The 17,713-nt window shown below is 36.8% G+C and overlaps 1 protein-coding gene across 8 annotated transcripts in view; it reads right to left on the bottom strand.

Annotated features, from left to right (window-relative positions):
- The window catches only part of LMNTD1 (lamin tail domain containing 1), a 541,299-nt gene that overhangs the window by 81,024 nt on the left and 442,562 nt on the right, over window positions 1-17,713 (bottom strand). For 6 of the 8 annotated variants that reach the window (XM_043564834.1, XM_043564832.1, XM_043564838.1 and 3 more), the window contains 5 exons: window positions 14,532-14,718; window positions 13,867-13,986; window positions 11,976-12,190; window positions 11,233-11,404; window positions 2,196-2,358 (listed from right to left, as the gene is read on the bottom strand). In XM_043564834.1, the coding sequence (XP_043420769.1) occupies window positions 2,269-2,358; window positions 11,233-11,404; window positions 11,976-12,190; window positions 13,867-13,986; window positions 14,532-14,718 (784 nt within the window). In that variant the 3' untranslated portion in view covers window positions 2,196-2,268. The remainder of the gene's footprint in view (window positions 1-2,195; window positions 2,359-11,232; window positions 11,405-11,975; window positions 12,191-13,866; window positions 13,987-14,531; window positions 14,719-17,713) is intronic. The other 2 variants (XM_043564837.1, XM_043564835.1) reach the window with 1 other exon arrangement.

Below are 17,713 nucleotides of genomic sequence, written 5' to 3' on the forward strand. Positions count from 1 at the left end.
ACACAACATTTTCAGCATTGCTTCTAAAATTTTCTTTAAAACATATATCTAAATCTATGAGATGCTTGCTTAAAAACTTTCAGTGTCTCCATTTCTGTCTGTCCTTCAGAAAACATGTATTAAACAACTATTATGGGTCATGCACTAAGCTTAGTGCAGGGGACAAGGTAAGCAGTGTAAAAGTTATTTCTATCCTTTTAGAGTTTATAGTCCAGCGATAAAGAGAATTTATAGTAGAGTGCTATAAGGGCTTTGTATGATAGGGGAAGTATAGGATGCTAAGAGAATACATATAAGAAACATAAAACTAATTTGGTGGAGGCCAGAAGATGGGCTTTTTGGAGGTAATTACATATAAGTGGAAATGTTGAGAATGGAGAATATTTATCCAGGTGAAGAGAGGAGTGACAGAACTTGTGAAGGCCTAGGGGTAGTTATGGTATGCTGGAGGAACTGAAGAAACTTCAAGGTGGCTGAGGCACAGAGTGCAGATGAATGTTGAGATAGGCTGGGTCAGGCTACAAGATACTTATGTAATTTCATGAGTTTGAACTTCATCATGAGGATGTTGGGAGGGAAAATGAAAATATTTAAGCATGAAAAGTGAAGAGGTAATTTAAGATAAATAAACAAGATTCTGTGGTTAATTATAGGTGGGAGTTGAGAAAAAAAGGAATAGAGAAAGATTCTCAGGTCCTGGGGTTCTGAATGGCATTTGCTGAGATAAGGGGAAAAAGTGGATTGACAAACTTTAAGGGAGAGATGATGATGAGGTAAATTTTGTAAATGTTGGGAATGAGACACTCATGGGGCATCCAGGAAATTATAGGTAATTGGCCTCATGAATCGAGTTCAGAATAGAGGGCTGGGCTGAAGGTATAGATTTTTCCTATTCCATATCATTTCTGATATAGTTTTCAAAGTTCTTTCAAAAATAGGTCTACCTATATGAGCCACCTGCTTATAAACCATCAGTGTCTCCTCCTAGCTATCTGATACAGTCCAAACTCTTTCACATAATGGTGTGCAAAGACTTTTATAGTCCCCACCAAACTTTCCAGACTAACATCTCAACATATATTTCAGTTGGATGCAATTTCTCACTGTTCTCTAGACACATAGAATTTATTTTTATCTCCATATGCTTTTAAAACATGCTATTTCTTTTATTCAGAATGCTTTGCCCACTTTCTTTTAAACTTGAATAGCTTCTATACATCTTTCAATATCATAGTTCAAATACTATCTCCTTTGAGTTGCCTTTTCAATTGCTTTCATGTCACTTTATAAACGTTTCTAAAACAATGTTTTTTGAACAGAGATCCTGTCCCATTTATTGGTAATGAAGTAAATTTAGAGGGTCATGACAGGTACTTAAAAATGAAATAGAATACAGTAGGAAATACAAACAACTCAGAAAATTAAGTACTGCCTTTTGAAACTTTTGTGTCAGTTACACAGGTACATGTATATATGTATACTGAGTAATGATGTAAACCATATTTCTTACTGTGGATTATGGTCAAAAATATTTGTAAGTCACTACCTTACTATGTTTGTTGCTTTACTATTTGTTTTTCTTCCCAGAAAGAGAGTGCCTTATTTTTGTGTCTGTGGTGCTTAGCACTATGATTTATTATAGGCAATCAGCCATTTTTGAGTAAATTGTTTATGGTATGGGCTTTACCCAGATGTCAATATTCTTTCCCTCTTTCTTTTGTTCAGTGTCCCTTCAATTCTTCTATTAAGGTAAAGAAATAGTTTAATTTTGTTGATAACATGTCTTTAATACATATTCTTTGTAGAAGGAATGATGTATTCTAGGTTTGGAAGACATATTAGTAGCAACAGATAAGTTTTCTGAGCTTCCACAGTTCATAGCAGAAAAATTTCAGAATTTCAAGTTAGATTTGAGGTGAACAACAACACAATACAAGCACCACCACCAACACCAACACCCAAGTTCATGTATATTGCTTCAGGGAGAGGTGGAGGAGACAAGGACCACAGAAGGAACTACGGGGGATTCTGCTTTATAAGTAGTATTTATTTTAAAACAGAAAATAGCTGATGCAGATATGACAACATATTAACATTTTCAGTTGAAGTAGGAAGAGGACTGTGTTGCAACTTTATATATTTTATAGTATTAAAAAAATTTCAAAGAGGGGAAATTTTCTAGCTCTATCACTTACTTTTTTAGTTGTGAAATGGGAATATTAATGGGACTTATAATGAGATGAAAATTTATTATTTCAGTATCTGTCATCAGATTTCTCTTATGATAGGGTAGGATATCTTGACAGCCTTTTGAAAGAAGTTGTGGTGATCTCTGAAGGTATGGGAGGAACTGTGCTTCTAAAAGAGAAGATGAGAGTGATTATGGAAAGAGATTTGAAGTGAAGGGCCAGTGGATGCCCCCACACCCCGTGTAGGACAGGTGAAAGGACTTTTTAAAAAAAATTTTTTTTTCAACGTTTTATTTTATTTTTGGGACAGAGAGAGACAGAGCATGAACGGGGGAGGGGCAGAGAGAGAGGGAGACACAGAATCGGAAACAGGCTCCAGGCTCTGAGCCATCAGCACAGAGCCCGACGCGGGGCTCGAACTCACGGACCGCGAGATCGCGACCTGGCTGAAGTCGGACGCTTAACCGACTGCGCCACCCAGGCGCCCCTTAAGGAGATTCTATTCACAATTTTTGGCTTTTTTTTCCTGGTAGGGGGCTTTGATGAAACCCTCTCTCATAACTCCATAGTTGCCAGGAATACTTTCCTCATACAAGTGTGTGTGTGTGTGTGTGTGTGTGTGTGTGTGTATGTGTGTATGTGTGTGTTCTACTTTGTTGTGAACATTCAGTGGGAGAGAATGAGTTTCATATCTTATTTAATCATTTAATAATCTGTTAATCCACTACATTAACTGGACCTTCTGTGCATCTTGTGATTTCCATCCAGTTTCCATGCAGAACACTCCCCTATATTTCTGCTAATTCCTATGGGAATAAATTCTCAGCAGACCAAATGATAAGTGGTAACTTTTGGCAAACATCCTGCTATTGCTTTAGAAACACTATTATCAAGAATAGAAACAAGCCAAAGATGGTCATGCTTACTGGAACTCTTCCATAATATACCAGAGAACCTAGTCAATTTAATAACATAAGAAAATAGTATAGGACTTCTGCAGAAGATAGCAGAGTAGGAGTATCCTAAGTTCACCATGTCCCATGGATACACCTAGATAACACTCACATCAGTGCAAATAACCAAGAAAACCACCTGAAGACTGGCAGAACAGACTCTCCACAGCTCAATGTAAAGAAGAGGCCATATCAAAGAGGGTAGGAAGGATGGAGACATGGCTGGGAGCCAAATGGAACCATGGGATTGTCCCAGGGAGGGAGGGATACCACCAGCATAGAGACAGGGAGAGGACCAGACCCCATACCAGGCACCTCAGGCACAGGGAACCCACATGGGAAGCCAAACGTTTGGCTTTGAAAACCACAGGTGCCTAACAATCAGTGGAATTTTAAAAATCAGTGACTCAGCTCTGGGAGAGCTGGGAGGATGGAGTCTCTGCTCTTTTAGGGACAGAACAGCAAACAGCCCTGCTAAGACATAGTATAGAAGCAGCAGTTTGAAAAATGCCTGAAATATAGAAGAAGATTTTATTTACTAATCTCAGAGTATGTGCTAGAGACGCAGGGATCTTTGGTCAACTACTCCAAGAACAAAAGACCTGGTGGGTGCCATTTCCCTCCCCTGTCCCCCAGCCTAGATATACAGACACCTGTGGGAACCAGTGCAGTGCCAACACACTCCACCTAGCTTACTAAAAGTATACCTCACTCCTGGGCTCTTCTATGGACCTTCCCCTGCATGCAGCCTCTGGAGGAGTTCTCCAAAGTGGCTAATGGTCCCCTACCACAGCAGAGGTAACCCTACTAATACTGCATGCCAGGTCCCTGTGAGCTTCTGCAGATCTGCCCCCTTCAACCTGGTGAACCTTGGCAGTTTTCCCAGGTGGCTATAAGGCCCCTCCCACAGCAGACCAGGATGGTCTTTGCAGGCACCACAGTCTACTCCCACATTTTCCTGTAGACTATCTCCTCTAATATACCCTTGGCTGGAGCCCATCCAAACTGGTGCCACAAGCCTGCAGTGTACAAAGAGCCCCAGCAGGGGCCAGGACCACTGCAAAGTAACTCCTGGGACAGGGGAAGATAATGATAGAAACCAGTCCAACTGAAGCCCACAGTAGTCTGGTAGTCTGGGGGCAAATATTACGACTGACTACAGGTTCTGACTACCAGCAAAAGCTTCTCAGTGGGCAACACAAAAGAAAGCTTTGCAGTTCAGTGCTACTGAAGTGCTGGCATACAACGGGTCTGACTCAACTCAAGCCCAAGGGTGGCCTCAGACTGGCCCACTAACAATACAGAGACCAAACACTGACCACAAACAGCAGAGAGTCATTGCAAATAACTGGAATGAAGGAAAATGTGAGTCAGCCACAATAGTAGGGCACACACAACCTAGCAGGCACTCCTGAAGTGCCAGGTTCTGGTAACAGGGAACACTGCACTGCAGGTCTTCAAAGGACATCTTCTTCATAAGGCCACTACTTTCAAGAGCAGGAGGCATACCTGATCTTCTTAACATATAGAAACATACACAGAGAGTTAGACAAACTGAGGGGACAGAGGAATAGGTCCCAAATGAAAGAACAGGACAAAATCAGAGCATGGGAGCTAAATAAAACAGAGATAAGTAATATGCCTGCTAGATAATTAAAGTAATGGTCACAAAGATACTCACTGGACTGAAGAAAAGAGTAGAAAACATCAGTAATACCCTCAACAAAGAAAGAGAAAACAAAAAAGAACCAATCAGAGATGAAAAACTCAATAACCAAAGTTAAAATTACACTAGATGGAATAAGCAATAGACTAGAGGAAGCTCAAGAATGAATCAGTGACCTAGGAAACAGAGTAATGGAAAGCAATCAAGCTGAACAGGAGAGAAAACTAATAATAAAAAATGAAAATAGACATAGGGAACTCAGTGACACCATCAAAAGTGATATTTGCATTATAGGGATCCAAAAAAAAGAGAGTGAATGCAGAAAATTTGAAAAATAATAGCTGAAAACTTCTTGAATTTGGGGAAGAAAACAAATCCAGATCCAGGAGGAACAGAGAGCCCCCAATAAAATCAAACCAAGAAGGTCCACACCAAGACATATAGTAATTAAAATGACAAAAAGTAGTGAGAGAGAATGTTAAAAGCCCAAAAAGAAAAGAAAACAGTTACATACAAGCCCTTAAGGCTAACAGTGGACTTTTCAGCAGAGACCTTGCAGGCTAGAAAGGAGTGGCATGATAGGTTCAAAGTGCTGAATGAAAAAAACCCACAGCCAAGAATATTCTATCCAGGAAGGCTATCATCTTAACACAACAGAAAAATACTTAAAGAGTTTCCCATACAAACAACAGTTAAAGGAATACATGACCACTAAACCAGGCCAACGAGAAATGTTAAAGGGGATGTTTGAGTGGAAAGGAAAGACCATAAGTAGGAGTAAGAAAAGTAGAAAGCACAAAAGCAGTAAGATTAAGTGTATCTATAAAAATAAGGTAAGATATTAACAAAATAAAAGGATGTAAAATATGATACCATATGCCTAAAATGTGGGAGAAGGAGGAGTAAAGAATGGGTTGAGACTTTAGTGACTGTCACCTTAATATAGATTGCTATATATGCATAAGATGGTATATATAAGCCTAGTAGTGATAACAAATCAAAAATCATTCATAGATATGCAAAAAATAAGAAGAAAGGGATCCAAGTGTATCACTAAAAAAGCCAGCAGGGGCACCTGGGTGGCTCAGTCAGTTAAGTATCTGATTCTTGTTTTCAGCTCAGATCATGGTCTCATGGTTCATGGGTTCAAGCCCCACATCAGGCTCTGTGCTGAAAGTTTAGGATTCTCTCTCTCCTTCTCTCTCTGCCCCTCCACAACTCATGTGTGCTCTCTCTCTCTCAAAATAAATACATAAACTTAAAAAAAAGCCAGCAAACTGTGAAAGAAGAGAGCAAGAGAAGAAAGTAACAGAGAACTACAAAACAACCATAAAACAAGTAACATAATGGCAATAAATACACATACCTATCACTAATTAATTTGAATGTAAATGGACTAAATGTTCCAGTCAAAAGACATAGGGTGATGGAATGGATAAAAAAGCAATACCCATCTATATGCTGCCTATAAGAGACTCATTTCAGACCTAAAGACACATGCAGATTAAAAGTGAAGAGATTGAGGGGCACATGTGTGGCTCAGTTGGTTAAGCATCCAACTTTGGCTCAGGTCATGATCTCACAGTTCATGGGTTTGAGCCCCACATCGGTCTTTGTGCTGGTGGTTCAGAGCTGGGAGCCTGCCTCTGATTCTGTGTCTCCCTCTCTCTCTGCCCCTCCCCTGCTTGTGCTCTATCTCTGTCTCTCAAAAATAAATAAACGTTAAAAAATGTTTTTTAAGTGAAGGGATTGAAAAGCATTTATCATGCAAATGGAGGTGAAAAGAAAGCTGGGGTAGCAATACACATCAGACAAAATAGCCTTTAAAACAAACACTACAACAGAAGACAAAGAAAGACACTATATAATTATAAAGGGAACAATTTAACAAGAAGACATAATAATCGTAAATATTTATGCACCCAGCATGAGAGCAGCCAAACACATAAAGCAGCTAATAACATATGCATAAAGAAAGTAATTAATAGTAATATAATAATATTAGGGGACTTTGACATCTAACTTATCTGATAAAGGGTTAGTATCCAAAATATATAAAGAACTTATAAAACTCAACATCCCAAAACCAAATAATCCAGTTAAAAATTGGCAGAAGACATGAATAGACATTTTTCCAAAAAAGACACACAGGTGGCTAGCAGACACATGAAAAGATGCTTAACATTACTCATCATCAGGGAAATACAAATCAAAATTCCAATAAGACTTCACCTCACACCTGTCAGAATGGCTAAAATTAACAACACAGGAAACAAAGCTGTGGTGAGGATGTGGAGAAAGGGGAATCCTCTTTCACTGTTGGTAGGAATGCAAACTGGTGCAGTCACTCTGAAGAACAGTATGGAGGTTCCTCACAAAGTTAAAAATAGAACTACCCTATGATCCAGCAATTGTACTATTAAGTATTTACCCAAAGGATACAAAAATATTGATTTGAAGGGACACATGCACCCCAATGTTTACAGCAGCTTTATCAACAATAGTTAAATTATGGAAAGAGCCCCAGTGTCCATCAACTGATGAATGGATAAAGAAGATGTGCCACACACACCACACACACACACAGGAATATTAGCCATAAAAATAATAAAATCTTGCCTTTTGAAACGTGGTGGATGGAGCTACAGTGTATTATGCTAACTGAAATAGTCCGAGAAAGACAAATACCATATGATTTCATTCTTATGTGGAATTTAAGAAACAGAACAGATGAACATAGGGGAAAATAAAGAGATGCAAACTGGAAAACAGACTCAACTTTAGAGAACAAATGAGGGGAAATGGGTGGGGGAATGGGTTAAATGGGTGATGGTTATTAAGGAGGGCGCTTGGAATGAGCACTGGGTTTTGTAAGTAAGTGATGAATCACTAAATTCTACACCCAAAACTAATCTTACACTGAATGTGAACTATCTGGAATTTAAATAAAAACTTGAAAAAAATAACTTATACAATTGAATACCAAAGAAACAACTAACCCAACTGAAAAATGGAGAGAGGACATGAATATACATTTCTCCAAAGAAGATATACAGATAGCCAACAGACACATGAAAAGATACTCAACATCACTAATTATCAGGGAAATGAAAATCAAAACCACAATGAAATATCACCTCACACCTGTCAGAATGGCTAAAATAAAAAAAGACAAGAAATAACAAGCATTGGTGAGGATGTGGAGAAAAAGGAACCCTTGTGCACTGTTGGAAGGAATGCAAATTGGTGCAGCCACTGTGAAAAATAGTATAGAATTTCCTCAAAAAATTGAAAATAGAATTACCATATGATCACCATAGTGAAAATACTACTGGATATTTACCCAAAGAGAACAAAAACACTAATTCAAAAAGATATGCGCCCTTATGTTTATTGTAGCATTATTTACAGTAGCCAAGATTTAGAAGCAACCCAAGGGTCCATGTATAGGTGAATGAATAAAGAAGAAATGGTATATATATACAATGGAATATGACTCAGCCTTAAAAATGAATAGAATCTGACCATTTGGAGCAACAACATGGATGGATCTATAGGGTATAATGCTAAGTGAAATAAGTCAGTCAGTGAAAGACAAATACCATATTATTTCACTCAGATGTGGAATTTAAGAAACAAAACATGTGAACAAGGAATAAAAGAGACAAAAAGATTCTTTTAAAAGAAGATTAAAATCTTTTTAGATCTTTTAGATCTAAATTCTCATAGATCTTTTAAAATATTGTTTTTAAAAAAATTATTAGAATGCCAGTAGTTAACATACAGTGTTAATTAATTTCAGTTCAATATATTACTCAGTGCTCATCAAGGTAAGAGTATTCTTAATCCCCTTCACCTATTTCACCCATCTCCCTGCCCACCTTTCCTCTGGTAACCATCTGTTTGTTTTCTATAGTTAAGAGTCTATGTTTTGGTTTGCCTGTTTTTTCTCCCTGTCCATTTGTTTTGTTCCTTTTTCTCCACATCTTCAAAACACTTGTTTCTTGAGTTTTTAAGTTTAGTCCTTCTGCCAAGTGTGAGGTGATATCTCATTGTAGTTTTGATTTCATAACCCTGATGATGGATGATATGGAGTTTCTTTTCACGTTGGCCATCTGTATGTATGTCTTCTTTGGAGTAACGTCTGTTCATGAACATACTCTTAAATATACAGAACAAACTGGTGGTCACCAGAGAGGAGGTGGGTGGGGGGATGGATGAAATATGTGAAGGGGATTATGAGTACAGTAATCGTGATGGGCACTGAGTGATGCACAGAGATTTAAATAATAATATTGTACACTTGAAATACAATAAAATTTATGTTAATTATAGTTGAATAAAAAGATTAAAGAAAGAAAATTTGAAGCCAAATTTCTTTGAGAAACAAGTTGTCTAGAACGGGTAAAATAGTGTCTACTATCATTATTTGGAGAAAAACATAATTCGTGTTCTTCTTATGAATCTCAAATCTAAGTTGTAATGCACTAAAAGTGTGTGTCTGTGTGTATTATACATAAAAATTATATGTATAAATTATTGCTAAAGAGCACTTTAAATTTCCAAATCTCTTACTTGATGGATGAAGAAAGTCAAGCACAAAGATGTAGGGTATTAATTTTATGAAACTGAATATATTCAGGAATTTACATAATTTTTATCATTCCACTTCTAAAAGTTACTATTTTGGGGGTACTACTTCCAATTATGTGTTAATATGCTCACACACTGGTTTTCATACTATGGTATAGAATTCTATGATTCCAGAAAGGTACCTCAAAGATCACAGGGAAGGAGAGAAGAAGCCAGGGAAGATGGGAGGGAAGAAGGGTATAGTGGGCAGTGGGAATTGCTATCTTTTCTTCAATTTGGACAGGTTTCCTTGTAACATTTTATATATTGAGTCTGCCCAATATTTCATTTAAAAAAGCATCCCTCTACTAATTAAAAGTTTGCAAATCATTATAACTTGAGCAGCATATAGCACCTGTATGAAGCTGACTTTCACAGCTTAGGATTGGGAATTGCATTCTAATTAGATTCTTGTAAACATTTGGGGGCACCTGATGAACTTCATGGACTCTTTCTCCAGAAACCATCATATAGGCACACATTTGTGTACCAGATGTAGCAGTTCAGGGACTTCCCAAAATCCATTCACAGATCCTGGGTTGATAACCCAACTTAAGAGGACTGAAATAAGAAACTTCTTGTTGAAAAAGAGTAAGAATTTGGTATTGATATTAGAATGTGTTTGTAAAAGATGTTTATAGCAGCACTTTCAACAATAGCCAAATTATGGAAAGAGCCTAAATGTTCATCAACTGACGAATGGATAAAGAAGATGTGGTTTATATATACAATGGAATACTACTTGGCAATGAGAAAGAATGAAATCTGGCCATTTGTAGCAACGTGGATGGAACTGGAGACTATTATGCTATGTGAAATAAGTCAGGTAGAGAAAGAGAGATACCACATGTTTTCACTTATATGTGGATCTTGAGAAACTTAATAGAAGACCAGCGGGGAGGGGAGGGGGGAAAAGTTACAGAGAGGGAAGGAGGCAAACCATAAGAGACTCTTAAATACTGAGAACAAACTGAGGGTTGATGGAGGGTGGGGGAGAGGGTAAAGTGGGTGATGGGCATTGAGGAGGGCACCTGTTCGGATGAGCACTGGGTGTTGTATGGAAACCAATTTGACAATAAATTATATTTAATATAAAAAAAAGAAAAGATAAATTTTTCTTTAAGCATAGAATAACTTTGTAAGGCTAGTTTTTCTTGCCTAATGAAAAACAAAATGTACTTTTGACCAAACTTCAAGTATCCTATGTACTCTTTCTGGCCACATTATTCTTTTATATATCGAGTCTGCCCAATATTTCATTTAAAAAAGCATCCCTCTACTAATTAAAAGTTTGCAAATCATTATAGCAAATCATTATTCAATAGATATTGAGAACAGTAGAAGACACTGTGCTAAAGCAAATGTAAGTGAATGATTTATGATACTTGCTTTAGGAGCCATCTACACTTGAAGAAATGAATAGTATTTATTTATTTATTTATGTTTAAGTTTGTTTATTTTGAGAGAAAAACAGAGAGAGTGAGTGGGGAATGGGCAGAGAGAGAGTGAGCGAGAGAGAATCCCAACCAGGCTCCATGCTGTCACTGTGGAGCCCTATGTAGGTCTCAAACCCACAAACCATGAGATCATGACCTGATCTAAAACCTAGAGTCAGATGCTCAGCTGAGTGAGCCACCCAAATGCCCCAAATAGTTTTTAGTACTTAGTGAATTTTATCACTTACCCCTTTCACCAGGTCTCCTTCCCTCCTTCTCTCTCCTCCTTCCTCCTCTCTCTTCCTCCTCCCACCCACATCTCTTAACTCTCCAGTGGAATAAGTACTTTGCCTTACCTGGGCTGGATCAGACCCAGATGACTGAGGCCTAGGCTGTCTATCTAAGCTGCTTCCAGCCATGCTGGTATTGTGAGGTTCAATCAGAGGACAGTAGGGATGTGCAGGGACATTGGGACTGTGGCACCAAGGACTGCTATTAGGAAAAAGGGTTGGTGGGTTTTCTTTTTCTCTGTAAAAAAAAAATTAAGTCTAAAGTGAACCAAAAAGGGATCATCATAGTTCATTATCAATGAACCTCAATTAAAGTGAAAGCATGTTTCAAGACCACGTTTTTTAAGACCATGTGGGCAGTGCTTTTATCACATCAGAAGTATTTGCCCACACGTGTGTAACAAATTCTTCCCGTTAAGCCACAAGGCAACTTTTGATCCAAGATGAAATTCCTAGATGATTCACTATTCCCTCCACCGAAGCACTGCTAAAGACATGGTGATAACTTCATCTCTTCACCTCTCCACAGCCTTGCCTCTAACAGCATTGCCACTAAGAAGTGAAATGGCCGGAGGGGTCTCGATATTGCCTAGCAGAAGTCACCTGCCTTTACTGTCCCATGACTATAACCCTGCTTTCTCTGTGTTTTTCACAAAACACAACTAGTATTATGGTTTTTATCATTCTATTTGAAATAGGATTTTTTTTGTCATTATTGATTTACCTATTCATCATGTCTCTACTTGCCACCCAGTCATTCCTACTTGTTCAGTTAAAAAAAATTTTTTAAAAATCCAAACAACTTTTACCTTTTAAGAAAAACTCTAACTTGTTCCATCTGATTTTTTGAGGTATCCTTATTAGACTTGTCTTGTTTTTCTTTAGTTGTAGATATAGCTGTTGGCCAATGAAATATGTGTCTTCGAGACGTTGGACTTACTATTGAGCATCTGTCAAATTCAATGTCAGTCTCTAATTTCTCCCACACTTGTTTCCAGTGAATAGGAGTGTACCAGGCGACAGCCTAACAAAAATGATTCATTAATGTCAACTACCGATGGAGTTGGATAGATTTTTTTAAATGTCATAGGCTTATTGCAGTAAAATTCCAAAGTCAAACAATTTAATGCCACTCACTTACTATGGGTGAATTAATAAAACACACAGTGAGGATATAATAAGACATCCTGGCCTTAGTTTCCAATTCTGAAACTTACAAACTGCGTAACCTCAGACAGATTAGTTGCTTATTATCTTGGACTGTGTCCTCAAACGTGAAATGGGGAGGATGGTGGTAGGGAATTGTTATATGAGGGTGTTGTGAGGTTCAGTTAAGCTACTAAATTTCATTAACTATAAAGAACTATGCAAAAAGCAGTTGTAAGTAGTTGTGTAGTTCAAATCAGAGTAAAAGGAGCAGTGTAAGTACAAAGACTAATTTCATTTCAGGGAAGGACAATTTACTCAAATAGGCATTCCAGGAGCTCAGAGATCTGGTCCCTCGTTCAACACGCAGTGTCTGGGAACAGTGTGCACACAAAGTAGAAACCCCAAATGTGTTTGCAGAACAAATAAATGGGTGGATAAATGTGATGAAAAATATGAAACAGAAATGCCTTAATCATAATCTGCCAATGATTTTTTACAAGGCTGAGTAAATAATTTAGATTATATCACCTATTTTTCCCATCAATGAGAATCATTAGAAGTATTACAAAATTCAGTTTTAGCCCGCTGAAAGATCTAAAGTTAAGTGAGTAAATGCTTCAAAATTACAGCTAATGAGTGGTCTCCCTATCTAACAACTGCTGTTATTACAGAAAGACATTAAATGTCTCTTAATAAATTAGCAAGTCTACTCAAAAGAGAGAGTACAATCTAAGAATGAGGTATAATGTAGCAAGAAAGACAATCAAAGGGATAGATTCCAATTAACATATTATCTGGATTAGTAGTTATATGACATAGTAAGTTAGACTGGGGGTAAGAAAAAAAAGATTTTTTAAGAAAAATTAAAATAATGTTTTTGCAAAAAGATTAACTTTTTTGTTGTAAACAAAGATAGCTTTCAACTTTATTAGTGTGTTTTTGGGCATATACTTAACGCTACTATTATGCTAAGGAAAAGATAGAGTGAAAATATAAAATTGTCAAATACTGGGAATAAGTTACCTAAAATTATTATTAATACACTTAATTTATGGTGAAGTTGATTTAAAGTATAGTTGTTACAAATTAGACTATAGATTCTTTCATGAGAATATTAATATCTTAAGAGCAGATATCATATCCTACTCTATGTTATATTCTCAGCACTTATTACAGCCATTGGAATGGACAATAATCTCAACAAATAATTGAGAAATGAATAGAAAAGGTCTCTATGTAGTACTTTCCTTTCTTATTCCACTCTTTGGGCTAAATATCATAAATAAAATCCATCCCTAATTCTAAAATTTGAAGTAATTTCTTATAAATATGGGCTATGAAAATTATTTTTGCCAACTTGTAAGTAGCTCTTTGGCATTTTGGCCCTGGGAAGAGGATGCTGTTGATTTGCCTGACATGTTATTGCAGTTGGTGATGGTTCTATCTGAGCTCTTAAGGATGGAAAATAATTGAGTCAGCTAAGAGGAGAAGGGGAACCTAAGGAGAGCTATGCATTCTTTTAAAAGCTATTGTTGAGAATCAGACACTGACTTCACCATTAGGTTTGCACAGAATTGTTGTACAATCTGGGCTTGTTTTAAACATTTTTTGTTCTCTCCAAAGAAAATCTGATGGTGGCTGATGCTTTGCTTCAGATGCAGCTGCCCATACCTATAAGAAAAATGGTTTGTTAATGACAAATGCCATTGCAGCTTCACATAGTTTTGTATATGTCAGGGGGTCATTGAAATGTGTCATTTTGAACAATGAGGTTTTAAAATATGACTGCATAATATATAATATCAGTTGTGTAAACCAAGCTACTGTACATGACTTAAAGGAAAGCACAAAAAAGAAAGGAAACCTTCCAGCATCAACTAATTACCTGTTCTCTAAGCAAACAATCTCTTTGCTTTTAAGGATTATGTTTGCTTAGTTTTGGGAACCTAAGTATTTCATTTTAATAGTGAAATCATAAAAACAAAAGGTATTGTACACCAAATTGAGGAAAGCAATGGAAATTGAATTATGGGTGTTAATTTACATCTAGGGATGGACAAAGTGGCACAAATAACCAACAACAACGAGAAACCACATTTTACGTAGAGATCAAATGATGAAGAAACAACTGGTGCTGAGCCAGTCTGGCTGGGTAGATGAGTTTTTCCTGTACAATTCTAGTTCAGAGCATCACAGCATTTATATCTGGCACTCACTGTTACTGTGCGATTGGCCTGCATTATGATATTTGGAAGGAAGCGGTACGAAGAGACTGTTTGTCCATTCACATTTTGCTGGAGAATATGACCTCCAATCTCCAGTTCTTTGTCAAGGGAAGAGTTAATGAGCTTCACGAATAAACCCTTGACATTTACTTCAGCTATTTTAATGTCTCCAAGAGCACTGAAAAAATAAAACACAAAGATTATAAGGCGACTTAAGAGAAACGTGTCTTTAGCTCATTTTAAGGACTGAATAATATGCTTTGAAAGTACAACATTCAAATAGCTGTATAGTCTGTTGGACACAGTCTATGTAGAAATAGTGTATTTTATAACCTAAGACAAATGGCTTGATCTCTTGGTTCTGCTTGTTTATCTATGCAACAAAATTCTTTCACATAAAGTAATTAAAGTTAGAAAGCACTTTAGGTGTCAAGGTATAAATGCCATAGGAAGATGTGTTTATCATTATTTACATTCCTTCTGTTCATCATAAAAGCACTGAGACATGAAACTACCATCTAAATGAAGAGGAAAGTTAAACCATTCAGATTATTTTGGATAAAGTTACTGTGAAGATGAATAGCAACTACATGCTTAAAAAGAATGATTGAAACTTAAAATATTATACAAATATAAAATGGTAATTTTTCCCTGCAACATGTTGAAAGCCTAGTGTGTACCAGGGACCAGGCTAAACATCTGTATGTTAGCATTTCTTAGAGTGTGGGTCACATGAAATCCCATTTGTGGGTTATAGCCATCATTTTAAAAGTGAAATGCCAGTAATAATAACCAATAATTATTATGTGCTGGGTACTTTGTAAAGATTGTATCTATAACTGCAATTTCATATCCACAATTCCAAAATCCAAAAAATCCTAAAAAAAACCCCAAAGCTTAAAAAAAAATACGTTTGATATTGTGATGAGCACTGGGCATTTTATGGAAGTGATGAATCACTAAATTCTATACCTGAAACTAATACTGCACTGTATGTCCATTAGTTGGAATTTAAATAAAAACTTGACAAAAATATACAGTTGAGGAAAAATCTGACCTGAATTCTTTCGGTGGCATAATCTGACCTGAAACTCTTGGGAGGCTATTAAGAGTCTTCATTTGTGGTTTGTGTGAATATTAATTATGTTTGGCTGTAGAAAGATTAATGTTTGATTTTGGATACTTTTCTAAGCCCTGATGGGATGTTATGTAATATGTGTTCTGGTCATCATATTACTTTCCTCAAATTCCCCAAATTCAGAATTTTGAAACACATTAAGTCCCCAGATATTTTGGGAAAGGCATTGTGAACTTTCAGATATTCATTTAATCCTCACAATAAGGCTACCCATTTCTTATTGAAGGTCATGGTAAACAATCTGAGGAACACTAATATTTCATGTAATTCTTCCAACAAGTACCAGTGAGACAAGTACTATTTAGTCCCATTTTACAGACAAGGACATTTTACAGACATGTTTAGAGAGAGATTGCCATGTCCAAGAGTACCCAATAAATGTTAGCATTAGCTCTTCTGTCTCACTCAACTAATGCATTCTCAAAGAGGTTTGATGCAAACATTCAAATTGTTTAAAGTCTATATAGCCTGGTGGTTGAGTACTGCTAGAAAATACACACACACACACACACACACACACACACGTATAAATTACTGCCACAGAATAAATTGGTCTTCAACCACAGGTGGGCCCTTAATGACTCCCTTAGTAACTGGCAGCAAGGGGTGTGTGTGTGTGTGTGTGTGTGTGTGTGTGTGTGTGTGTGTGTGTGTTTTAGCAAGTTGTGTTCTTCATGAGCTAAACCAGCCTGGTCCATTATTCCTCCAACAATGTACAAAACCCTGCCTCACATCTCCATCCTTACTCTCAGCAAATAATCTCACTAAGAAAACAGGGCCATTAGAGAGAAGTGTGTTTTCCTGCTTTCCTCTTAGAAGCAGGTTCACCCATACCCACTTTACCTCTTCTCTGTTCCAGCCCATCTTGTTTCAGTGGAAGAGGGGCCTTTCTCCCATCCACAGTGAAACCCTCTGCTCACCGCCTCCCCCCACTGCTTCAGCATCTCAGTCCATTCATTATTCTTCTTTTGTCCTTTAATACTAACCTCTCCTTCCACAGTGCCCCTTTTCCCCAAATGTATATGTATCCTCAAACTGCCACCACCTTAAAAAAAACAATCTTCCTCCACCTTCCACTTCATACTGCTATTACAATCAAGCTTTTGGAAAGACTATGTCAATAATTCTTCACCTCTTATTCACTCCTCGATCCACTACCATCTACTTCTGCCTTAGACCAAGATGACCAATATCCTCTTGGTTAGTAAACTGAGATAAATTGAGTGGTTACTTATTTTTTTTATTGATATATAATTGAAAAACATTATATTAGTTTCAAGTTTACAACATATGGATTTGATATTTGTATACATTGGAAAACGATTGCCACAATGAGTCTAGTTAACATCCACCACCATACAGAGTTACATTGTTTCTTGTGAGAAAAAATTTTAAGATCCACTCTCTTAGCAACTGTCAAATATGTATTACAGTATATTTATTGAAGTATAATTGACATACAATATCCTATTAGTTTCAGGTGTACATCATAGTGATTCAATATTTTTACACATTACAAAATTATCCCCATGATAAGTCTAGTTACCATCTGTCACCTTACAAAGTTATTACAATATTATTGACTATATTTTTTATGCTGTACATTACATCAGCATGATTTATTTTATAACTCAAAGTTTGTATCTCTTAATCCCCTTCACCTATTTTACCTGGCCCCAAGCTCTCACAACTCCAGTAACCAACAGTCTGTTTTCACTATCTATGAGTCTGTTTCTGGTTTGTTTGTTTGTTTTGTTTTTTAGATTGCACAAATAAGTGAAGTCATATGATATTTGTATTTCTCTGTCTGACTTATTTCATTTAGAAGTATACTCTCTAGGTCCATTCATGTTGTTGCAAATGGTTTCATTCTTTTTTACAGCTGAGTAAGATTTCGATAGATAGATAGATAGATAGATATTCATCTATTGATGGACATTTAAGTTGCTTCTATTATCTTGGCTATTGTAAATAATGCTGCAATAAACATAGGAGTGCCATCTATCTACCTCTTCAGAGCTTTCATTTGGGGGTA

The sequence above is a fragment of the Prionailurus bengalensis genome, chromosome B4 (genome assembly GCF_016509475.1).
Source record: "Prionailurus bengalensis isolate Pbe53 chromosome B4, Fcat_Pben_1.1_paternal_pri, whole genome shotgun sequence".
NCBI lineage: Eukaryota > Metazoa > Chordata > Mammalia > Carnivora > Felidae > Prionailurus > Prionailurus bengalensis.